This window comes from Rana temporaria, chromosome 1 (genome assembly GCF_905171775.1).
Source record: "Rana temporaria chromosome 1, aRanTem1.1, whole genome shotgun sequence".
Classification (NCBI taxonomy): Eukaryota; Metazoa; Chordata; class Amphibia; order Anura; family Ranidae; genus Rana; species Rana temporaria.
The window spans coordinates 427081835-427107348 of record NC_053489.1 but is presented as its reverse complement, the minus strand read 5'-3'; the positions used below and the strand labels follow the sequence as shown (position 1 = coordinate 427107348).

General features: G+C 45.5%; 1 protein-coding gene across 2 annotated transcripts in view; it reads left to right on the top strand.

The window, feature by feature from the left end:
- WRN (WRN RecQ like helicase) overlaps window positions 1-25514 on the top strand; it is a 257949-nt gene that overhangs the window by 216783 nt on the left and 15652 nt on the right. For both annotated transcript variants that reach the window (XM_040325345.1, XM_040325344.1), the window contains exons 31-32: window positions 597-734; window positions 3559-3721. In XM_040325345.1, the coding sequence (XP_040181279.1) occupies window positions 597-734; window positions 3559-3721 (301 nt within the window). The remainder of the gene's footprint in view (window positions 1-596; window positions 735-3558; window positions 3722-25514) is intronic.

Genomic DNA, 25514 nt, shown 5'->3' with positions numbered 1-25514 from the left:
CTAGTCTGCATCTCCCCAAGGTAATACTTAAAATCTGGCCTGTTAGTGGGTACTGAGGACAGGAGTTGAGAACCACTGTTTTAAGGTGTCAGGCCTCTGTGCCCAGCTGGAAGGAATTTATAGAATAGGCTGCCCAGAATTGGGCAGGCCACCCAATGAAGATGTTGGTTGAGTGTGCACAGATAAACGTGTACTCTTATCAAGCTGCTATGAGAGGGGATCTGGGCCCATCAAGAGTAACTACTTACTAGGCTGCAAAGTGTTTTGGCACAGGATACCTTTCATCTGCCCTTTGATATGAAAAATCCGATTTTTTTTTTTGTAACGCTTCTTTGTGGTAAATGTCATATATAACAGCTTTGATTAGCTGTGACTACTAACCCAGATTAAAAAATATATGTATTTTTCTATTTATTTGCAGTATTGAAAGAATCAAGTTGACAATGTTATATGAATATGTGTCCATGCTTAAATATTATGTTGTAGGAGGTGTTTTTGTGTTTATGGAAGGAGTCTTGAGATTTTGTTGAGCCCTGGATCGCATTAAGTATCGGAGCCAGACGAATTAACAGGGTGATCTTTGTTTTTCTTTTTAGGCAGATTCTTTTTCCGTTTCGGAATCAGATGTAAAACCAAATCCAATTGTGTCGGTATCAAAAGGTCCAGTTAACATGCCACTCCCAGAGTCTCAACGCATTACTCACTCTCTGTTTCAGGACCAGAAACTGTCTTTGGTGAGTTTAGTTCTTGAACTGTTTTTGCTAGTTTACACTGTCATAGTAATTCATACAGCAATTATTTTAAAGCACCCAAACATATAAGCATTAAATGCTTTCTGTACATTGGTTCAGCTTGGAACAATGTAAGTATGCATATTCTATACTGGGCTGATCCCTTTGGAAGCAGAGAATCACTCAAACTGTTGCTGCAACAATGATCCTCACTGTCTTCTGGAAGCCTTCTAGCTTGCTCAGCATGGGCACCAATCAGAGAATGCTTTGCATTCTCTTAATGAATACTAAGGGTTATCTGATTGGATGAGATTGAGAGGCTGGTTGATGATGCCACAATCTTCACCTAGTGGAGTCAGAGAGTGCCTTGTAATGAGAAAAATACAAGGCATGGTGTCTGTGTCGAGTAGGTGACTCTATGTGGTTACTATGCAGAAAAGTATCTGCTCAGTGTGAGATTTGGAAGACAGTGAGGATCAATACAGATTGGCCAGGTATGGAATATGCCATATTTACACTGGACCAAGTTGGGCCAATGTAAATATGCATGAAAAAAAAAAGCATCTGTAATTCAGAGTTAACCACTTCCAGTGCAAGGCCGTCATATGACGTCCTTGACTTTCAGAGGGAATATCTGAATGATGCCTGCAGCTACAGGCATAATTCGGATATCCTAGTTTTCAGCCGGCCACTGCACTATAAGAACAATCGTAGCTGCAGTTCTGCCGCTTGATCGTTCTTACAGGCAACGGGAGGGGACATCACCCCCCTCCCGCCGCCATCCAGTGCGTCTCTGGGCTCTCCTGTGCCATCGGGGACCCGGAGAAAGAATCACCCTGCCGCTGGATGACAACCATAGAGATTTCCGGTGACCAGATCGTCACCAGTCCTCTCTTTGACCGTCGGAGGTCTGGGCGCGATGTTATGACTTCACGTCCGGGCCGCGGATGTAAACAAAGCCGCGATCTGGTAAGCATGAGACCGGTGAATTATTATTTTTTCGATCTCATGCTTTCCAGCCCGGAGGAGAGATGTCGGATCTCCATAAAGAGGGTCTGTCGCGAACCATTCCTATTACAAGGAATATTTCCAGGGATGTTTACATTCCTTGTAATAGGAATAAAAAGTGATCAAAAATAAATAAATAAAGTGTAAAAAAAATAATAATAAAAAAAGTAAAATAGAAAAAAAAAAAAAAAAAAAAAATATATATATATATATATATATATATATATATATATATATATATATTTAAATGCCCCTGTCCTCTGTAGCTCGCGCTCAGAAAGAACACGCAAGTCCTGCCCACATATGTTAATGCAGTTCAAACCACACATGTGAGGAGTCACCGCGTGCATTAGAGAGTGAGCAACAGTTCTAGCACTAGACCTCCTCTGTAACTCTAAACTGGTAACCTATGGAGATTTTTAAGTACCAAAGTTTGGCACCATTCCACAAGTGTGTGCAATTTTAAAGCATGACATGTTTGGTATCGATTTACTTGGCGTAACATCATCTTTCACATTATACAAAAAAATTGGGCTAACTTTACTGTTTTGTTGTTTTTTAATTCATGAATTTTTTTTTCCAAAGAAAACGCGTTTGAAAAATTGTTCCGCAAATACCGTGCAAGATAAAAAATTGTGTAAAAAGGGTGTCTGCTAAAAAAATATATATAATGTTTGGGGGTTCTGAGTAATTTTCTAGCAAAAAAATATATGATTTTTACATGTAGGAGAGTAGTGCCAAACTAGGCCCGGTATGGAAGTGGTTAAACAGGCCACATACAGTATATACAATGAATTTGCATACATATGATTCATCCTGTTCGGCTGTATGTTGGACCAAAAACATTTTCTTTAGTATTGCACAAATAGAAGAAGGATGAGAAGCTCTATCTGTACCCCCACTTTCTGTCAGCCCAACAACCGTTTCACTAGATAGGAAGTGAGGATATATCTGCAACAGGGACACCGACAGCAACACAAATCTGACAGAGATTTGTATCCTTCCTTTACCCTACTAAAGGAAAGCATTTTCATTTTTGTCTGTGTTGCTGTTGGAGATCTACCCTCACTTGCTGTTTGTTAAAATGGTGTGAGGTGGACAGGCAGTGAGGGTAAACTATCTTTATCTTTATCTCATTATCCAATACTGGGCTGCCCTAACATAGTGCATGTTGCTGCACATAAAACACGCTCGCACTGTCATACATTCGGTGTATACAGAGCCTTAGCCCCTGCCTGGACAAGATACGTGAATGTGAAGAATTTCTGAACCTTTACTTCAGTAAGTCTCTCCCAGCCAGGGGCATTGATAAGATTGTAAAATAAGTACCTCTGGGCCCTTGAAGAACAAAGATGGTGTGGCATATGTCGTGAATAATTGGTGTGGCCTCACTGCACTGATAGTAAAAGGGGCATACTTAAATAGAACTGGAGCATATTTACTCACATATGCCAATATACCCAATAAATATGCATTGATTACTGTGCCACAATTACAAGTCCCACAGATACAAATAAAGCTCAACACAATCATTTTTAAAAGCTGAACTCTAAAGACACAAATTATAGCTCTAACGTTTTGAAAGGAGCACTGAATATTAGAAAGAATATACTGATGGTGATGTTTTTCTTTGCTTTAAAAAGCTCTGTACTGGCTGTACCATAAAGTGAGAGTTTCATTAATTTGACTGTAAACGGGAGTGCGGCTTAGTGGGGCTGCAATCGCTGTCCCCAATCATTATACAAAAATTAACACACAAACTCCTAAATACTCCACCTTCATATTTAATACAACATTAACTGTATTTTATTTTTTGCAGCAAAAAATTGCTGATGCCAGAAGTATAAGCTTGGCAGCAGTTGGCATGCATCTTTGGCAAGCTCTGAAAGCAGGCTATCCACTCGATGTGCACCGAGCTGGCTTGACTCCTGCAATACAGAAGACCATTACTAATGTGATTAAAAGTCCTCCAATAAACTCAGGTTAGGAACTGATCAAACTGTACTTCTGTTGCACAGTAACTGTGATTCTTTGCTTTTTTTTTTTCTTGTTTTTGGCTATAAAAGCAGTCGGGATTGCATCACACAGGTAAGTTTTAGATTGACAGTGAACTACTTACTAAAATAACTAATGACAATATTAAGGAGACCAGGAATAGCTTAAAGAGCAGTCAGTGCCACTGCTGATCAATGCTCCTGCTCACTGGCAGGCAGAGGGACTTGCAAACTCATATAACAGGAGACTGTATACTCTACAGACACCCTAACTGTGGACTTATGTTAAAAGATCCAAGATGGTTGGGCAGTCTTTGATATTTTCCAAGAATTTGAAAAGGTTGTGGGATGTCCTCTGTAAATCCTGGATTTGTATGATTTTTGAGATCTTACAGTAACTATCCTCTAATGTCTCTTGGTACCTAAAAGACCCAGTCTCCTTAAATTGTTCAAAGCATATGACGGTGTAAAACTGCATTTTAAAACTGCTGAATAATAGCATATCAAAATTATGAAAATGTTTCTTTATTCTGTGCTGTGACATAAGTACTGGATATTGTAACATGAAGAGGGATTAACTAGCCCAATGTAGATTTGTATTGAAAAAAAGAGCTTAGAGCGACCTCTATTGAGCAAATATGTCTTTACAAGTTTGAAGTGCCAGCAATAACATAATTTCCTGCTATTGTGATGCCATGTGTCTGGTAATGGTAATAAAATATGCATACTGAGTGCATAAAATATGCATTATATTTCAGTGCTATGTAAAGTAATATCAAGGCTCACAATTTGTTAACTTGCAGACCGATCTCTGGTTGCGTTTATCTTATTACATAAAATCGTTTGAAATAAAAAAGGATAAATGCATAAGTAGACCAGAGAAAACTAGTTGAATGGAAACTTTATTTGGTACAGTAGCCCTGCCAACCAATTTATTTCTGTCCATTTTTATATCTGAGCTGCTGTGATTTGATTTTACTTTAACTATTGTGGCAGATGGACCTTGTGATACCTGGAAAATTGCTGGTGTATGCCAGATTTTGAAGAGGCAGGCACTCTGATTGCACAGCTGTGTGCTGGGCTATTTTAATTGTAAACGAACTATGGCTCAGTGACCCACCCAACAAACAGAAGGTCTGTGCAAGGGAGTCCGATGGACTCGTATTCCTCCGCAGGAGTCAGAGGCTGCATGGAAGAAGCCAGAGCATGCATGTCTGCAGGAGGCAGATGTAGTCTGTGACCGAGCAGCAAGGAGCTGATCCTGAGTAAGCTATTAGAAAGCTTGACTCCAAGGAACTCTTTTGGTCTAAGGAGAAGACCCAAGGCCTGAGCTGGAGGCTTGAAGCAGGTGTGTGGCAAGAGATTAAGCCAGGAGGCTGAAATCTGATTGTGCAAGATACACACAGTAATGGTGGAACCCCCTCCATGGGCTACTAATGTTTTTTGTGAACTTTTCCATTCTTTCAATTAAAAGTGGGCTACCAGGCCCTTAAAAATCACCTCAATCTTACATTATACATTAATTTAAAAATAATCATCAAATAGATGCCCTTGAAAATAAAGGACAATCCTGTTTTCTCAAACCGTTTTCCAGGATTGCACCCTGAGAGATGAGTGGTCCCACCTGACAGGAAACACAATCAAGATAGAGGTTAAAATCCCCACCCTCCCTCTCCTCCTCAGTTTGTGATTGTGTTTCAACACAGTGAAACAGTTTTTTTTTTTTTTCTTAGACCTAAGGCCCAGGGCTGGAGGCCTCCCCCCTGGGAGCTGGCCACAGGCTTGGGAAGCCTCTGGGTCTGGTAGGGATTGCCCTTCCTGGGGGTCTTCCCTTTTTCTCAGGGGGGGGGCAGGAGAAGAACCCCCCCTGAGAACTGAAGGACCCTGGGCACAGTGGAGGTTCCCAGAACTTCAGGAACCATATGTCCTGCTCCCCCTCCTTACCTGACAGGGTGTCAGATTACAGGTGGATGCCATTCCCAGATCTCCCTGGGACCCGCCCGTTTGGTGCCTCTCCCTGCCCCTGTATCGGAACCCGGCATATGAACTGCGCGCGTGTGTATTCCGGTGGCATGTTGCTGAAGACGGGCTTCTCCTGGTCGCCGGAATTGAGTCACACCGTGCGCCTCGCTAAAGCGGTGCACTTCCAGCGATTTCAGGGAAAATGTCGGCAAACGTTCGGACGGCGCTGCAAGAGAGAGACTCAGACTTGAACTCCAGATAGATCAATCGGTAGTCCACATCTACTCTGGCCTGGGGGGGAACTCAGACCATGGAACGAGAGGAGGGGCCGGCAATGGCCACAGCTGTCCAATGGACCATGGGGTTAGTCTACCTAGCTGGTGGGGAATATGGAGGGGGTGGGTCCCCTAGCCCTTACCCTAGCAGGGTACAACAGTGTTCTTTCTGTCTCAGACTAATTGGGCTCTTCTCTTACAGGAACGGAAATCATTGCCCTGGGATTTGCCAGTAGACTTAGGTCTAAGGCTCCTTCCTGGTCCAAGAGGTGTGGGTTTTGCAATGAGAAATGGGCACCAGACCACACCAAGCCATTTTGCTCCATATCCGCCCAATCTTTGAGCAGACATGTGTTGGGTGTGAATATTTTAAGTAACATTGTCACATTGCAAGTAGTGGGTAAAGTAGTAGGTCTGCCTAGAGTAAATTATGTTGCCATCCGACTACCATCGCCCAGGAAGCTAATGCTCAGAGGCACGCAGGCATGTCCTGGACCTGAATATGGCTGTGATGGGGTAGGAATGGCTGGCAGACATAAAAGACTGCATTGATTTCAAAGTCTTGTTTCATAAGAAGTTGCCCCCTGTGGAACACTTGTTCTCATTCTGGGGTCCTTAAAGTCGAATTATTAATCCCAGATATACTGGGCCAGAACTAGGTGGAATCTGTGAGTTGCACAGACCCATCAAGTGTCCGGGGCTGTAATGCAGCATCCTTAGCCACCTGGTCTGCTTCCATATGCGAGTCTCAAATGCTAGAATGGCTACCTCAGCAAGAACCTGGAAAGCTGAAAACAGCCAATCAATTTAACCTATTGCTTGATTGTTTTACCTGCCAAAGTAAAACAAACTTCTGGCCCTTCGAATTAAACCAAAAAGCCCTTTATCTCTCTATATAAATATATCCACCGACCCCGAATAAAGGATCCAACTGAATACAAAGTGTCCTTTTGGGTGCAAACTCAACACGTCCTTTTAACCGGCCTCCAAATAGTAACTACATACTGTAGCAGGACCGATCTATGTGTAGGTGTGGTCTGGCAGGTGGGCTCGCAATGTGGTCTGGAGCATAATTGCGTAGACAACAAAGGGTACATAACCCTGAGGATATCATCTACCAGGTTAGTCATCGGCCGCAAAGGATACATTTCTAAAAGTTGGGCTGTGTCCACAAGGGGAAATTTTAACTTGGCATTTTTCTTTTGTTCTTCTGTCCACTTCCTTTATACTGCCCCTCACTTCCATGTTTCCTATCTACTGCTTAAAACCATCAATGCTGTACCTTCATTAAATGTAACCATGTTGCTACACCTAGAGGCAGCACCGATTTCCTGTAATACCATACATATAATGTTTACCTAGCAATATAAACAATACAAATAAAAAGTGCACAAGTTCCTTTAATATTCCGGCATGCTAAACCGACCCGGTCACACATAATATTTTTTCTTTATTCTCTCCCAGAGGAATCATAAATGTACTTTTTTTTTTTTTCCTCTTCACAAAAATGTGAAAGGAGTGTGGGGGCTTCTGTGGAGGAGCTCCTCTCCACTCACATGTAGTATTAGAAAAAAATACCATACTCCTTAAAGTAGCTCCTTTAGCCAAAAACTGACTAAGCCATGGACCCCAGACACCGATTAATTACTTGCCACACAGAGCAGAATTAAGTGAGAATAATAGTTTCTTCACCGTGGCCACTTTTCTGCTCAATATGAGTTTTCACATTCTTAGTCTGGTTCTCCCCCATTTAATAATATGTCACTTCGTGACACAAATGATAATAAAAAATACATTTTGTAGTGACAAACCTTCAGTAAATTTTACCTCACAATGTACGTATAACCTTAAAACCTTAACTCTAGGTTTCCCTTCTTTAAACAAATAACCTTTACTGATCTCATATTACCACTAATATAATATATTACCACTAACCAATAGGATTACTTACTCACCAAGTATTCCCTGCGGTTTCTATGATAAAACACTACACAGTAGGTGAGATGTCACATCTTGGATGATCCGCCTCCCATAAAAGCATGAGGACACAGGCTATAGTGGTTTTCAAGAGGTAGTGATGCCCATAAACGAGATAACACCACTGTACATGCTACTGCACTCTTCTATATTACACATGCAACAATCAGCTATGATGTACATCCCACCTGGCACTCCACTGCCAGCTTGCTAACATCCTACCTCCTGTCATAGTTATAGTGGGTAAGGTTGAATAAAGACAACAGTCCACCCAGTTCAACCTGTGTAAGTGTACGTGAGTCTGTTTTGATCATTTCCCATATCCCTGTATATTGTTTTCTTTAAGATGCACGTCCAAGAGTCTTTTAAAAGACTTATCAATACTCCCCGCTGACCCCACGGCTTGTGGAAGAGAGTTCCACATTCTTACCGCTCTGACAGTAAAAAAAAAACCTGCGCTGCTTTAGGCTAAACCCCTTCTCCAATCTCATTGTGTGGCCCCCTGTCCTCTTACACTCCCTGAGATTGAATAGCCTTTTTCCACATAACATAGTACAGGTGTCTCCAAACGTTTTACTTCGAGGGCCACATCATATATTTTAGTGATTTTTGCTCTGGTAATTTTTTTATGCTAGAGGTTTATAACCACTTTAATCAAAGATTGATTTTCTGCATAAGAGGACTCACATAGTGGGGTAGGGTTATAGAGCGGGTGTCCAGGGGGTGTATTCTCAAAAGCTTTGTCAGTGTCCAATCACATGATGTTTCAAGCCTATAACCCAAGGTTTGTGAATACTCATCCTGCATTGTACAATTAGGATAGACCTTTGCCCCGCCAAGCATTTTTCCCCACAATATAATATTTGTGCAGGGTTCTTAAAAAGTAGATAATCCCTGTTGTGAACCCAGCCATCCGTTGTCTTAACCACTAAAGCCCCATGATTTGCCTCCTTAATGACCAGGCCATTGTTTGCGATACGGCAATGCGTGCAACACTGTACACAAACAAAATTGTGATTTTTTTCTTACTCACAAATGGAGCTTTCTTTTGGTGGTATTTCATAACCTCTGCGGTTTTAAATTTTGCGCTATAATCAAAGAAAGACCAATAATTAAAAAAACAAATATAAGAAAAACAAATTCATTCATCAGTTTAGGACGATCTATATTTTTCTACATATTTTTGGTAAAAAGAATCGCAATAGGCATATATTGATTGGTTTGCACAAAAGTTTTCGCAACTACAAACTATGCGATAGATTTAGGGACTTTTATTTTTTATTGTCTTTACTGGTAATGGTGGTGATTTTTAGCAGGATTGAGACATTGCGGCGGACAAATCTGACCCCAAATGAGGAATGGGAAATACTGCGCTGTCAAGTAATGCTAATATGTACCAAATGGGCTGATGCGGCTAATACTGTGAGATATACACAATAAAAAAGGATATAGCTGCGCTGCATAAAATAAATTATAAATAGTACCTAATGTACACCCAGAATGGAATATTCTTAATGATGTAAATAAACCAAAAAATATAATTAAAGACACCATAAATTGATATACATGTGCAATCCAATGCAGTGACAATATCTGTCAATATGTGTGGTATCGATAGAAAAAAAGAGAGAGCTCCACTGATGATGAAAACAGATGGGTCTCTGAACACACGTATTGTGACACAGTGAACACACAAAAAATAGTTCAAATTTAAGTGAAAGTCCAAATAATTAAGATAATTGGTTGTTCTTCCAGGACCTGACCAATATTAATATCCGTGAAGACATGCAAAACACCTCCAGAATAGTGCTGTTCTCAGATTGATAAAAAGGATTCCTCCACCAATAAAAGTACTGCTTACCAAATTTAACAGATCTCGTATTACGGAGATCAAATGCGCTTGATACTCGTATCTCAGCCAAAATGCTAATGGATCCCTGTAGTATTCTTCCACTTTCTGGTGCATGTATCCCAATAGGATCTATAAATCATCCGCTCATCGATAATACAGATTCTGCTTGTGGCCCATTCACTCTGTTCTACTTCTTTACTACAATTCCCATAGTGCCTTGCAGAACCGGTTCTTTCACTTGAATTTTCACTATTTTATGTGTGTTCACTGTGTCACAATACGTGTGTTCAGAGACCCATCTGTTTTCACCATCAGTGGAGCTCTCTCTTTTTTTTTTCTATTGATACCACACATATTGACAGATATTGTCACTGCATTGGATTGCACATGTCAATTTATGGTGTCTTTAATTATATTTTTGGGTTTATTTACATCATTAAGAATATTCCATTCTGGGTGTACATTGGGTGCTATTTAGAATTTGTTTTATGCAGCACAGCTATATCCTTTTTTGTTGACCCCAAATGAAACTTTTTGTGGACCAGTGAAATTATTACATTGATCATTGCTATAAAAATGCACTGGCAGGGAAGGGGTTAACTCTAGGGGTGATCAAGGGGTTAAGTGTGTTCCCTGGGTGTGTTCTAACTGTAGGGGGAATGGGCTGGCAGGAACATGACAAAGATCTCTGTTACCGATCAAACAGAATATTGGCATGCATTAACCACTTTAGCCCCAGAAGATTTGGCTGCTCAATGACATTTTTTATGTGATACGGTACTGCGTCGCTTTTACTGACAATTACACGGTCGTGCAACGCTGTACCCAAACAGAATTGACGTCTTCATCTCTGCAGTTTTTATTTTTTGCGTTCTAAACACAAAAAAGAGCGCCAATTTTAAAAGTTTTGTAGTTTTTGCTATAATAAATATCCCCATTCTTATTTTTTATGAAAGCAAATTTTTTCTGCCGATTTATGTATTCTAAATATTTTTGGTAATAAAAATCCCAATAACTGTATATTGATTGATTGGTTTGCGCAAAATGTATAGCATCTACAAAATAAGAGAAAGATTTATGGCATTTTTATTATTATTATTTTTTTTACTAGTAATGGCAGTGATCAGTGATTTTTATCGGGACTGATCGGACACTTTTTTGACCAATTTTTGGGACCATTGACAATTTATACAGCGATCAGTGCTATAAAAATGCACTGATTACTGTGTAAATATCACTGGCAGGAAAGGGGTTAACACCAGGGGGCGATCAAGGGGTTAACTGTGTTCCCTCGTGTGTGTGTGTGTTCTAACTGTATGGGGATGGGAGTGACTAGAGGAGATGACAGATCGTTGTTCCTAGCTAGTAGGAAACTAACCACTTCCCTACCAGGCCTATTCTGGCACTCCTCTCCTACATGCAAAAATCATATTTTTTTTACCTAGAAAATTACTCAGAAACCCCCAAACACTATATATATGTTTTTTTTTTAGCAAACGCCCTGGGAATAAAATGGCGATCATTGCAACTTTTTATCTCGCACAGTATTTGGGCAATCATTTTTCAAACTTTTTTTTTTTGGGAAAAAAACGGTTTCATGAATTTAAAAATAACAAAACGTTAAAGTTAGCCCAGTTTTTTTGCATAATGTGAAAGAATATGTTACCCTTCAAAATTGCACATGCTCGTGGAATGGCGCCAAACTTCAGTACTTAAACATCTTCATGGGTGACGATTTAATTTGTTTTACTGGTTACATGTTTTGAGTTACAGAGGAGGTCTAGGGCTAGAATTATTGCTCTCGCTCTAACGTTCACGGTGATACCTCACATGTGTGGTCTGAACACAGTTTTCATATGTAGGCGGGACTTACGTATGCGTTCGCTTCTGCGTGCAAGCTATCGGGGACAGGGGCAAAAAGAAACATGTTATTGTTAATTTTACTTTAACCACTTGCTTACTGGGCACATATACCCCCCTCCTGCCCAGGTGAAATTTCAGCTTTCGGCACTGCGTCGCTTTAACTAACAATTGCGCGGTCGTGCGACGTGGCTCCCAAACAAAATTGACGTCCTTTTTTCCCCACAAATAGAGCTTTCTTTTGGTGGTATTTGATCGCCTGTGGGGTTTTTATTTTTTCCGATATAAACAAAAAAGAGCGACAATTTTGAAAAAAATACAATATTTTTTACTTGTTGCTATAATAAATATCCCAATTTAAAAAAAAAACAACACATTTTTTTTTCTCAGTTTAGGCCGATACATATTCTTCTACATTTTTTTGGTAAAAAAACGCAATAAGCGCCTACAAGTTATAGCGTCTACAAAATAGGGGACAGAATTATTATTTATTTATTTATTTTTTTACTAGAAATGGCGGCGATCTGCGATTTTTATTGGGACTGCGACGTTATGGCGGACACTTTTGACACATTTTTGGCGCCATTCACATTTATACTGCGATCAGTGCTATAAATATGCACTAATTACAGTATAAATGTGACTGGCATTGAAGGGGTTAACACTAGGGGGTGAGGAAGGGGTTAAATGTATTCTCTGCATTGTGTTCTAACTGTAGGTGGAGGGGGGGTGACTGGGGGGAGTGACCGATCTATGTCCCTATGTACAAGGGACACAGATCGGTCTCCTCTCCAGAGACAGGACGCTGTCTCTGTGTAAAACGGCAATGAGAGATGATCTCATTTGTTTACATATGAGATCATCTCTCATTGGCCGCACAGATCGCATCGCAAACGGCCACTCTGATTGGCCGTTCGCGGCGATCTGTAATTGGCTGTGTCCAAGGGACACGGCCAACACAGAGTTTCCCCGCTGCGGGGAACGCGCAAAGGGGCGGACGTCAATTGACGTCCACTTGGATTTTCGGATCCGCGCTGTAGCCGTCATTTGACTATAGCGCGGATCCCAAGCGGTTAAACTTTTTACTTTGACACTTTAAAAAAAAAATTATCACTTTTATTCCTATTACATGGAATTTAAACATCCCTTGTAATAGGAATAAGCATTACAGGTCCTCTTTACAGTGAGATATGGGGTCAATAAGATCTCACCACTAGGCTGGGAAGCCTGAAATAAAAACAAATAATAAAAAAACGATCCTGGCTTCCCAGCCAAGACAAGGCGGCGCCGTTTTTTTTTAATGCAGAGGCTCCCACGGACTAGAACGCCACGGGGATACCCGCGATCGTCTCACGGTAAGGAAGGACAGGGAGATGCTGATGTAAACAAGCATCTCCATGCTCTGCCTAGTGACAATAACCGTGATCACCGCTTCCTAGTGACAATAACCGTGATCACTGACTTGTCCTGTGTAGCCCATCCCCCCATCAGTAAGAATCACTCACTAGGGCATACTTAACCCCTACAGCGCCACCTAGTGGTTAACCCCTTCACTGCCAGTGTCATTTTCACAGTAATCAGTGCATTTTTCTCTTCTGTTCATGGACGGACATGGCAGCAATTGACCTTAGGGTATTATCCTCCCTTTTAGGAGATTGACTAGGCAGAAAAACAGCATGTTAAGTGTTAAAACACTCCACACAGTACAGTACCTCCCAGGGGGTGGATCCCCCGGGTACATCGCCCTCTCTGCATCATGCAGCCTCAGTTTTTTTCTGCCTAGCAAAAGGAGATGACTTGGTTCTTCTGGGCCCATGTGCTCTGGAATTTTTTTTGCGATTTTCTCGCTTTTTCTTTTTTCCTGCATTTTTGGATCCTGGGATCTACAATCAACTGCCGACTGGGTGACAGGCTGGATCCTCGATCCTTGTAGTCCCCCCATGTTCGGCCTTTGAGCGTGTGCCGGCCTTTAGCTACGCGCTGGGCCGTCCACGACATGCCCCGTTGCTCCAGGGGTGGCCGGTGAGCTATACGCTCCAGGGCACACATATGACCGAGCTCTATGTCCGTGTCACAGTGTGCCGGGCTGACAGCCATGCCGTAACTGTGCGGACGTTGGTTCTGTCCGGGATGTCTCCAGCCGGTGGTCGCAGGATGGGTAATTAGCAGTCCCCTTGCCTCGGCATGGTGGTGCGGCTGGTGCATTCCTGGGAAAGTCGATCGGGGGTCCGCCCTGCTTTCCTCTCTCCCTTCCTCTCCCTTCTTCCCCGCATTCTGGGTGGTCGGCCGTGAGGTGGTGGTCCGCCTGGGGGGCTCCGTCCTGTGGCTGGGGGCTGCGGCTTTGTCAGGATTGCTGTGTGATCTTTATTGTTGCCATGTGTGCGGGGGGGCCTGCCCCGGGGGTCCTGGGTGTTTTACTGTGTTTTTTACTGTGTGTTCTACACTCTTCACGGCAGCCATTTTGCCGGCGCCGGGCGCCTTTGTTGACGATCGGCGGCCATTTTCTTGTAGCCCGCATGCTGTTTTTTGGATGACGGTGGCCATTTTGGAAGGGGGTTTTGCCTCTAGTGGCCAAAATAACGTCGCGAACGGCTCCAGCACACTTCCTAAGGGACGGCACAGCACGGACAGCGCTCTGGGCAGTTAGCAGCAGCAGTACAGCCTGGTCGGGTGGTGAGTCCTCTGGGGGGTCCCCTGTTTTCTGCTGCGGCCGGGAGTGTGGCCTGTGGGTCTTGCCTTGCAGTCCAAGGGCGGCAATTGGGTGGGTCAGCAAGGCGTCCGAACCGGAGGCTTCCCCCCTAGACATGCCGGATGTTAACCCTTAGTGCCCCTGTTCCTGCGGCCTCTGTGGATGCTATGACGGCAGTCCTTGAGGCGTTTTTGCCTGGATCGAAGCGGCGAGTGGCGGTAAAAAGCGCCCCCTCCCCCCGCCTTCTTCTGGGGATGTCTTTGACATGGAATCTGGCCCTGCTACTGCGTCCAGCCCTGGTTCCGTAATGTCAGAGGATGCAGGCCTAGTCCACACGGACAGTGAGGATGACTCTGCTTCAGGGTCAGCACATGATAGGGCGTTTGTTGGAGCTCTTATCACTGCGGTGCAGGATACTCAAAAACTTGAGGATTCGGCAGTCATCAGAGATGCCGGTACCTTTTGGGTTCCGCAAGCCAGCCCTCACCGCAAAAGTGTTTCCTTGTGTTCCTTATCTGGACAAATTTTTGTACAAGGAATGGGATCGGCCGCAGAAAGTTTTTTTCTGTTCCAAAATGCTTTGCGGTCCATTACCCGTTTGAGGAGGACTTCCTAAAAAAGTGGGCCTCTCCTCTGTCGGTGGACCCCCCCTGTGTCCAGACTGAACAAGGCGACCACGTTGCCTGTGGAAGGGGCTCACGCTTTTAAGGACCCCGCAGATAGGAGAGCTGAGGCTGTGGCCCACTCCATGTTCACAGTGGTGGGGTCGGCGGTGAGACCGGTCTTGGCCGGGGCTCTAGTGTCACAGACACTTACTGAACGGGCAAAGTTGTTGCTTCAGGAGTTGGAGGCGCATAATGCCTCTGAGGACTGTGTGGCACTGGCCGACCAGTTGGTGCAGGGCCTAAAATTTGTCTGTGAGTCAGCCCTGGATACGCTTCCCTTGCTCTCCAGGGCCTCCGCGGTAGTGTTGCGCCTCCTTGTGTGGCTGAAGTGTTGGTCTGCGGACCAGTCTTCTAAAAAGGCCTTGGTGGACTTACCCTTTAAGGGTGAACGGCTTTTTGGGGCGTCTCTGGATGACATCATAAAAGGTAAGATTACTCTGCTCCCATGATCAGGTAAAGGTAAGGAGCCTCGCCGTAAGCAGGGGCCCTCCTTTACCGCCCCCAAGCGTTTTTTTCGTGCGGCAGGTAAACGTTTCCAGGGTGCTAAGGCGTCCGCTGAAGGGCAGAAGCGACCCTGGTTCCGCAAGCCCAACAGGGGCTGTTCAGGATTTGCTGGTCAGGGGAGTGATTGTGCCGGTTCCTTTACTGCAGAGGTGTCCAAACTTTTTTCAAAGAGGACCAGATTTGATGAAGTGAACACGCGTGAGGGCCGACCATTTTGCCTGACATTCTTGAACCATTAAAATTCAGTCTATGTGTGTTCATCCGAGCAACTAATACACTGCCCAACCAGAATTCTCTTGCCTTTGTGGCTGTGTGTGGTGAAGAGATGAACTTGGGCGTGTTATTTGGATACACTGTATATATCTCTTTTGTGGCCCCAACGAATCCCAGAGCGCTGCTCAGGACTAAGGATGAGCTTGGGTGTGTTATTTGGATATTCTGTATTTATCGCCGTATAACACGCACAGGCTTACCATTGCCATGAATGCAGCCTCACCATTGCCATGAATGCAGCCTTACCATTGCCATGAATGCAGCGTCACATGTGCCATGAATGCAGCCTCGCATGTGCCATGAATGCAGCCTCGCATGTGCCATGAATGCAGCCTCGCATGTGCCATGAATGCAGCCTCGCATGTGCCATGAATGCAGCCTCGCATGTGCCATGAATGCAGCCTCGCATGTGCCATGAATGCAGCCTCGCATGTGCCATGAATGCAGCCTCGCATGTGCCATGAATGCAGCCTCGCATGTGCCATGAATGCAGCCTCGCATGTGCCATGAATGCAGCCTTGCATGTGCCATGAATGCAGCCTTGCATGTGCCATGAATGCAGCCTTGCATGTGCCATGAAAGCAGCCTTGCATGTGCCATGAATGCAGCCTTACCATTGCAACCAATGCAGCTTTACCATTGCAACCAATGCAGCCTCACATGTACCATGAATGCAACCTTACCATTGCCATCAGTGCCGCCTGATTAATGCCCATCTGCAGCCTCGGAGGGGACAGGGAGAGGGGAATGAGTGCCGACAGATTACAAACATGAGAATCTCTTGTTTACTCGGTTACCTCTTTCATACAAAGTCCTGCCTCCTATGATAGACATAACAGTCATTCAATGGCATCCCAGGAGACTGGACTTCCTATTACAGACGTCGCTGATTAAACAGGAGATTCTCTTCATGTAATCTGATGGTGCTCGTCCCGCCCCCTCCCTGTCCCCTCGGGGGGCAGCGCCAATAAAAACGGTATATATCTTTTGTGGCCCTGGGGGCCACAAACAATATATATATCAAAATCCCCGGGGGGGGGGCGTATTAAATCACCGGGGTGGCCGCAATTGGCCCGCGGGCTGGACTTTGGACATGCCTGCTTTACTGGAACGGTTTCAGGGGTTTTACTCCAATCTGTTTGTAGTCTCCAAGAAGGAAGGGGTCCGTCCAATCCTGGATCTCAAGGCCCTCAACTGTTTTGTCAAGCTGCAAAAGTTCAGGGTGGAGTCGGTTCGCTCTGTGGTGGCGGCACTCCATCAGGGGGATTTTCTGGCGTCCTTGGATATCAAGGACGCGTACCTGCATATCCCCATATGCGCAAAGCACCAGAGATTTCTGCGCTTTGCGGTCGGAGAGGACCACTTTCAATTTGTGGCCCTCCCTTTTGGCCTGGCCTCAGCACCACGGGTTTTCACCAAGGTGCTCGCTCCGATTCTGGCCCTACTGAGGCAGCGCGGGATCGCTATTGTAGGATACCTGGACGACCTTCTTCTGAGAGCTTCTTCAAGCTCAGAGTTCGAGGTGGATGTGTCTATCACCTGCCAGACCCTCCGGGAATTCGGTTGGCTGCTGAATGTCTAAAAGTCGGTGTTGATACCGTCTCAGCGTCTGGAATACCTGGGGTTGGTCCTGGATTCCTCGAAGGCGAGAGTTTTCCTTCCAACGGAGAAACTACAGACACTGCAATCGGCGGTGCAGCGATTGGCGACCCAGAAGTGGTCGTCGCTTCGCTTTTGCATGCGGGTTCTGGGTCTGATATGCTCAATTCCACACTCGAGTGTTACAGAGAGAAATTATTTCGCGTTGAGACAAGCTCCCTTCGTCTCTGTATTACCAGGTCCAGGTGAGTCACCTGGTCAGGTCCTCCATAGTGTGGTGGCTGACATCTCCGGTACTTCGGGCCGGGAAATCGTTTCTGCCGTGCCATTGGACGGTGGTCATGACGGATGCCAGTCTCTCCGGCTGGGGGGGTGTCTGGGGTATCCAGTCAGCCCAGGGGCGCTGGACTCGGGAGGAGTCCCGTCTGCCAATCAATGTCCTGGAACTCCGGGCGATCAGGCTGTGCCTCTTCAAGTGGTCTCTGGGTCTGCAGGGTCGACCGGTCAGGATCCAGTTCGAAAACGCCACGGCTGTGGTGTATGTCAATCATCAAGGGGGCACACGGAGCTCGGCTGCAGCGACGGAAGTCGCGTACATCTTCCGGTGGGGCGAAAAGTACGTTCCGGCTCTGTCGGCCGTGTACATTCCGGGGGTACAGAACTGGCAGGCGGACTACTTAAGTTGCCAAACACTAGACCAAGGAGAATGGTCGCTACACCCGGATGTGTTTCAGAATCTGTATCTGAAATGGGGCACTCCAGACATGGTTCTTCTGGCATCCCGTCTCAATCGGAAGGTGTCGCGGTTCGTGGCCAGGTCAAGAGTGGGCGGACGCGTCAGACAAGGTGGCGCCATGGGGTCACTATCGCCTAATCTACGCCTTCCCTCCTCTGAAGCTTCTTCCTCGTCTGCTGCGCAGAGTGGAAGCCGAGGGGATACCAACAATCCTGATCGCTCCGGATTGGCCTTGCCGCCCCTGGTACGCAGATCTGGTGCGTCTGGTGGCGAACGTTCCTTGGCGCCTGCCTCTGCGAGAGGATCTTCTATCGCAGGGCCCTATCTTTCATCCTGCTTTACAGTCGTTGGCTTTAACGGCATGGATGTTGAGAGCCAGGTGCTGAAGGATCGAGGCCTGGGTCGGACTCGGTGATCTCTACCATGCTCAGGGCGCGGAAGTCTACTTCCCGGGAAAATTTACCATCGTATGTGGAAGGCTTACATCTCTATGGGTGAGGAGATGAATTGGCACCCTCATACATACGTGATGTTCCGGATTCTGCTGTTCTTACAGCGTGGAGTGGATCAGGCTCTCGCCTTAAGTATGGTTAAGGGGCAGATTTCAGCCTTGGCTGTTTACTTTCAGCGACCCTTGGCGGCGCACTCTCTGGTGGGTACGTTTGTGCAGGGGGTTTGACATGTGGCCCCTCCTGTGCGTCCTCCACTGCCTCCATGGGACTTGAATTTAGTTCTCTCTGTGCTGCAGAAGTCTCCGTTTGAGGACATTTGGAAAATCCCTTTACTGACCCTTTCCCAGAAGGTGGTTTTTCTGGTGGCAATTACTTCGGTCAGATGGGTTTCTGAACTAGCGGCCTTGTTTTGCAAGGCTCCTTACTTGGTCATCCACAGGGATAAGGTGGTGCTGCGTCCGTAGCCGTCATTCCTTCCTAAGGTTGTTTCGGCCTTTCACATTAATGAGGACATTGTTCTTCCATCCTTATGTCCTCGGCCGACGAACCCGAAGGAGGCCACATTGCATTCCTTGGACGTGGTTCGAGCCCTACGGGTGTACCTGTCTGCTACGGCTCCATTTCGGAGGTTGGATTCACTGTTCGTGTCAGTGACTGGTCCTAAGAAGGGTCTGGCGTTCTCGTCGGCCACCATTTCTAGGTGGATCAGACAGGTCGTGCTTAAGGCCTATGCCCTAAAGGGGCGGGCGCCCCCCTTCCCGGTTACGGTGCTTTTCGACCAGGGCGATTGGTGCCTCTTGTGCTTTCCGCCATCAAGCGTCTGTTTTACAGGTGTGTAAGGCAGCGACCTGGTCGTCAGTCCACACCTTCTCAAAGTTTTACAAGGTGGATGTGAGTGCATCTTCGGATGCCTCCTTTGGCCGCAAGGTTTTACAGGCGGCTGTTTAAGGTTGATGTTCCTCCGTTGAGGAACTCTGGTTTGTTTGGGGTGAAGTTGGTTTGCTGTGTTTTCCCACCCCTCGATTTTTTGACACTGCTTGGGGACGTCCCTAAGGTCAATTGCTGCTGTGTCCGTCCATGAACGGAAGAGAAAATAGGATTTTTGTACTCACCGTAAAATCCATTTCTTTGAGTTCATGGACGGACACAGCACCCACCCCTCCTTTGTTTGTACTGCTTGTTTACGAACTGAGGCTGCTTGATGCAGAGAGAGGGATGTACCCGGGGGATCTGCCTCCTGGGAGGTACTGTACTATGTGGAGTGTTTTAATACTTAACATGCTGTTTTTCTGCATAGTCCATCTCCTAAAAGGGAGGATAATACCCTAAGGTCAATTGCTGCTGTGTCCGTCCATGAACTCAGAGAAATGGATTTTACGAGTACAAAAATCCTGTTTTAAAGCACTAATCGCTGTAAAAATTACAATGGTCCCAAAAATGTGTCTGATGTGTCTGCCATAATGTCGCAGTCACGATAAAAATCGCAGATCGCCGCCATTACTAGTAAAAAAAATATATATATATTCATAAAAATGCCATAAAACGATCCCCTGTTTTGTAAACGCTATAACTTTTGCGCACACCGATCAATAAACGCTTATTGCGTTTTTGTTTTTTTACCAAAAATGTGTAGAAGAATACGTATTGGCGTAAACTGAGGGGAAAAAATTAACATTTTTATATATTTTTGGGGATATTTTTTATAGCAAAAAAATATTGCTCTATTTTTGTTTATAGCGCAAAAAAAAAACGCAGAGATGATCAAATGACACCAAAAGAAAGCTCTATTTGTGGGGAAAAAAATTACGTCAATTTTGTTTGGGAGCCGCATCGCAAAAAGACCTCCAGTCTTTAAGCTGACAAATAGTCCGGGCTGGAGTGGTTAAAGGAGCCGATGTACAGCTACGACGATTTGCTGGACCGTGCTGACCTGACGCTGTATGACGGCGGCTGGTCGGCAAGTGGTTAAAAAGGGGATTTACTCAAGAGATAAAGTGATAATTCTCTACAATACTCTGGTCCAGCCTCACCTGGAGTATGCTGTCCAGTTCTTGGCACCAGTTCTCAGGAAGGATGTACTGGAAATGGAGCGAGTACAAAGAAGGGCAACAAAACTAATAAAGGGTCTGGAGGATATTGGTTATGAATTAAGGTTACGAGCACTGAACTTATTCTCTGTGGAGAAGAGACGCTTGAGAGGGGATATGATTTTAATTTACAAATACCATACTGGTGACCACACAATAGGGAAAAAACTTTTCTGTGGAAGGGAGTTTAATAAGACACGTGGACACTCATTAAGATTAGAGTAAAAGAGATTTAACCGTAGACTGCATAGAGGGTTCTTTACTGTAACAGCTGCAAGGATGTGGAATTCACTTCCACAGAAGGTGGTTTTAGTGGGGAGCAGCGATAGTTTAAAAAAACTATTAGATAAGCACCTGAACGAACACAACATACAGGGATTTACAGGGTAACACTGACATATAATCACACACATAGGTTGGACTTTTTTTAACCTCACCTAGTATGTAACTATATCATCAAAGCCTCCTTTCCTCCAATTCCATCATTGCTAGGTGGATCAGACAACTCATGAGGACTCCCAAGGACAAGGGTACCACCAGTACCTCTACGTGCTTACTCTACCACTTCAGTGAGCGTTTGCTGGGCTTTGCAAAATTCAGCTTATTGAGTTTTTATTTATTTTGCATGCAATAGTCAATTCATCGAAGTAAAGAATACACTATAAATTTGGTAAATATGTGAGAAGTACAGCAAAAAAAAGTAGATTGTCAGTTCGGTAAAAAAAAAGAAAAAAAAATCACTTATGCCTGCCTTAACATATAGGCAGTCGATAGTTTATAAATGTACAAAAAAAAAACAATGAGTGGAACTCTCCACTGGCCAAAATGTTATAAGAAAACAATAGATCAATGTGGAGATGCTATGCCCATTGCTTAGGAATGTAGATAAAACATTGCACTAGTGGGAGATCATTCTGTTTTGTGCATTAAGGCTCACTAGAATGTTTGTTTGGTTTCATAGTTTTACAGTATTTCTGTGTGCATTTATTCTCAGGACAGTTTACCTCTTGTGCACTGTTGGCCTGTGCACAAAAACTATGCTAAAACAACATAAAAGATAACACAAAATTTGAGATTTTCCTAGCTTGTGACGGAAAATATTGATTATATGAAGACAGGAGGCGAGTATCTTATGCATTAATCTTCCTTTATTAATGCTCACAGCAGAATGTATTTTTTAAAACTTTCAATGTAAAAACTTTTTCAAAACAACTACCACCCCCAGCAGTCCATATAGTCTCTAACCACGCCCTTACGGAGACCTCTATATAAGGAGACTGTCTGTGGTGGTTCCTCCTCTTTCTTGATGCGATGCTGTCTAGAGGAAGAAATAATAACACCAACGTAGGGTAGAAGTGCAACTTTGGAGTCCAGACCAGCCGGTCGATGTCCAACAACTTCCTGAGGTAAGGATAACCACTGAACCGTGACCCAACGGGGTCCAGGAGCTTGCAATCCCAACAGGGGATTCAAAGTAGCAACTGTATATCAGCCTGTAAAAGGAATTCCCTCATCCTCTCAACCGAAGAATCCGTCGGGAAGACGCATCTCGAGGTTCAGTAACCTATGAAGGAGAAGAAACAACAATCGTAATAGGGAGGGTAGGGAGGGAAGATACTCGCCTCCTGTCTTCATATAATCAATATTTTCCGTCACAAGCTAGGAAAATCTCAAATTATATATCAGACAGGAGGCTCATATCTTATGCAATTTTAAAGCTATCTGTAACAAGCATGTAAACACACAAACCTAGTGTATAGTAATCTAAGAGATAACTGACAGTGAGATATGATCCTGCGGTCTGAAATAAAATTGGCGGAACGTGCTTTCCGAAGACCAGTCAGCTGCTCTCAAGAGATCGGAGAGTGAGCCTCCTGAAACGAGCACCTTGGTAGCCATGGCACCCCTGGTGGAGTGGGCACCGAACAGGGTGACGTCAATCCCCGCCATTTCCATGGCGGTCCTCACCCAGCGTGCCAGCGAGGCAGACGAGACAGGGAGGTGAGGTTTAACATAGGAGACAAGAAGCTGGGCAGAGCCCGCGGGTCGTAAAACAGAGGTCCGGGCTTCATACGTCTGTAGGCACCGGACTACACAAAGTAGCGGATGATCCGGGAATGAGGGATAGAAGACTGAAGTAATGCCGGTTTTTGTTCGTCGCACAATGGTAAATTCTACCCCTTGTGGCGAGAATTGACGCCTGGAGACATCTAGAGCTTTAACATCGGACACTCTCTTGATGGAGATCAGACAAAGAAGGACCGTTAGTTTTATAGATAAAAGTCTCAGAGAGAGGTCCGCGTTGTCCCCCCAATTGGCGAACATATCAAGCACCTTAGAAACGTCCCAGGTCGCTTGGTATCTAGGCCTAGGGGGGCGTTGAAACTTTGCTCCTCTCAGTAGGCGACACACTAATGGATGTCTGCCAATAGGCAAGGAATCTACAGGACAATGGTATGCCGAGATCGCTGACCGGTAGATGTTAATAGAGCTATACGACCTACCAGATTCGAACGAATCTGCCAGGTAGTTGACCACTAATGGAATAGGGGCTTGTATGGGATCAACCTGTCGTTGATCACACCAATGGACCCATCGTTTCCAGGCTGATCGATATGCCGATCTAGTCCCGGGGGCCCAGGCCAGGGCGAGGAGATTCTGAGCCGATTCTGAAAGGACTCTATCAGGGGTTGTGATCCTGAGACTAACCATGCAAGGAGAGGAAGGTTGTCCTCTTGAATCAGGGGGTGAAGTTCCCCGTTCGGACCGGTGAGGAGGTGGGGAAACTGCGGGAGCAGTCTGGGAAAGTCTATAGTCATCCCCAGAAGTAGTGGGAACCAAGGTTGGGTCGGCCACCACGGAGTAATCAGAACTACATTTGCTCCCAGGTTGGATATCCGTAGGAGAAGTCTGGAGATTAACTGGAAAGGGGGGAATGCGTAGTGTGTTCCCTCCGGCCAGGGTTGGCGGAGAGCGTCCACCGCATAAGCCTCCGGGTCTGGCCTCCAGCTGAAGAAGTGGGGCAGTTGATGATTGAGCCTGGAGGCGAAGAGATCGAAAGATAGCGGACCCCAAAGCTTTTGTAAGAGAAGAAACATTGACCGATCCAGTCTCCAGTCGCTGGAGTCGCGAAGGTAGCGAGAGTTCCAATCGGCCACCGAGTTGTAGACTCCCGGAATGTATTCCGCTATGGGGGTAATGCCGTGATTCAGACAAAAATGCCAGAAATCTTTTGCAATATACGCCAATGTTCTGGATTTGGTACCTCCCAGGCGGTTGACGTACTGCACCGCCGCCACATTGTCCATGCGAAAGAGAATACAACATGTGGGAGTATGAGGTAAGAAACTCTTGACAGCGAACAGGGCTGCCAACAGTTCTAGTGCATTGATATGCAGAGACGTCTCCGCAGGGGACCAGGTTCCCCCTGTGGAGGCTGCGCCGCATCGTGCGCCCCAGCCCAGACGACTGGCGTCCGACTCTATGACGATGTCCGGGCTGGGGTTGAAGATGGTCCTGCCGTTCCACTCGACGGCATGATGAAGCCACCATCATAGTTCTTCGGTGGTGTCTTGGCAAAGAGGGATCTCGTCCGAGTACCTGAGGCCTTGTCGCAGGTGCATAATTTTGAGCCTCTGCAGGGCTCTGTAGTGCAATGGGGCCGGAAAAATGGCTTGGATAGAGGCCGCAAGCAGGCCCACCAGTCGAGCTAGCGTACGTAGGGAAAGGTATCCTTTGCGTAATGCTGATCGAATCTCTTTGCGGATAAGCGTGAGTTTGGTTTTGGGCAGACTGAGGGTGGATAGGGTAGTGTCCACCGTGAACCCCAAAAATTCCATCTGCCGGGATGGGATTAAAACTGATTTGTCGTGATTGATCACGAAGCCTAGTTTCTGGATAAGGGATAATGTCCAGGACATGTGCAGAAGAGCTTGGTTCTTGGAATAGGCCATGAGGAGAATGTCGTCGAGATATATAATCAGACGAACTCCCCTGCTCCTTAGAGCTGCCACCACTGGTTTCATCAGTTTGGTGAAACACCATGGGGCTGATGACAGGCCGAATGGAAGGCAAGTAAATTGCCATATCCTGCCCTTCCACGGGAATCTCAGTAGATGTTGGGATTCTGGGTGTATGGGGACTGTAAGGTATGCGTCCTTCAGATCTATTTTCACGAGCCAGTCTCCAGGGTGGAGAAGGTCTCGAAGGAAGTGAATCCCTTCCATCTTGAAATGACGGTATTGGACGTGTTGATTTAGGCCCTTGAGGTTGATCACTGGGCGGTAACCTCCCCCTTTTTTGTGCACTAGAAAAAGATTGCTCAGGAACCCTGGGGAAGAAGGGTCCACTTCTACAATTGCCTGTTTGGTAGCCAGGTCTTGTATCTCCTTGTCTATGAGAAGGCAGTTTCGTTTTGTAAATCGGATAGGGGGAGGAAAGATGTTGAAAGGTGGTGGGGTTAGGATGTCTATTACGAACCCCCCTACTGAGTTTAAAATCCACGCGTCTGCCGTAATCGCAGACCAGGCGTGGGTAAAAAACCTCAGACGGCCCCCTATGGGAATGTGATGGAATGTGGTGTAAGTCATACTCACCAGTTGGAGGTCTGGATCGAGGATAGCCGCGTCCCCCGCGTCCGCGCCAGGGTCTGCCTCGTGGAGGAAAAAAGGGTGCCGGTTGAGCCACCGGGGCGGTGTAGGATGGAGCTTGGTAGTGATACGGGTTAGGGGTTCTACCCTGTGGCCTATAGAAGTTGGCACGGCCGGCAGAACGGCCTCTACTTCTGCCGGCCCTGTTGAAAACCTTATTGTTTCCTGTTTTCCTTAATGAATTCTGAGCCTTGTCCAGGC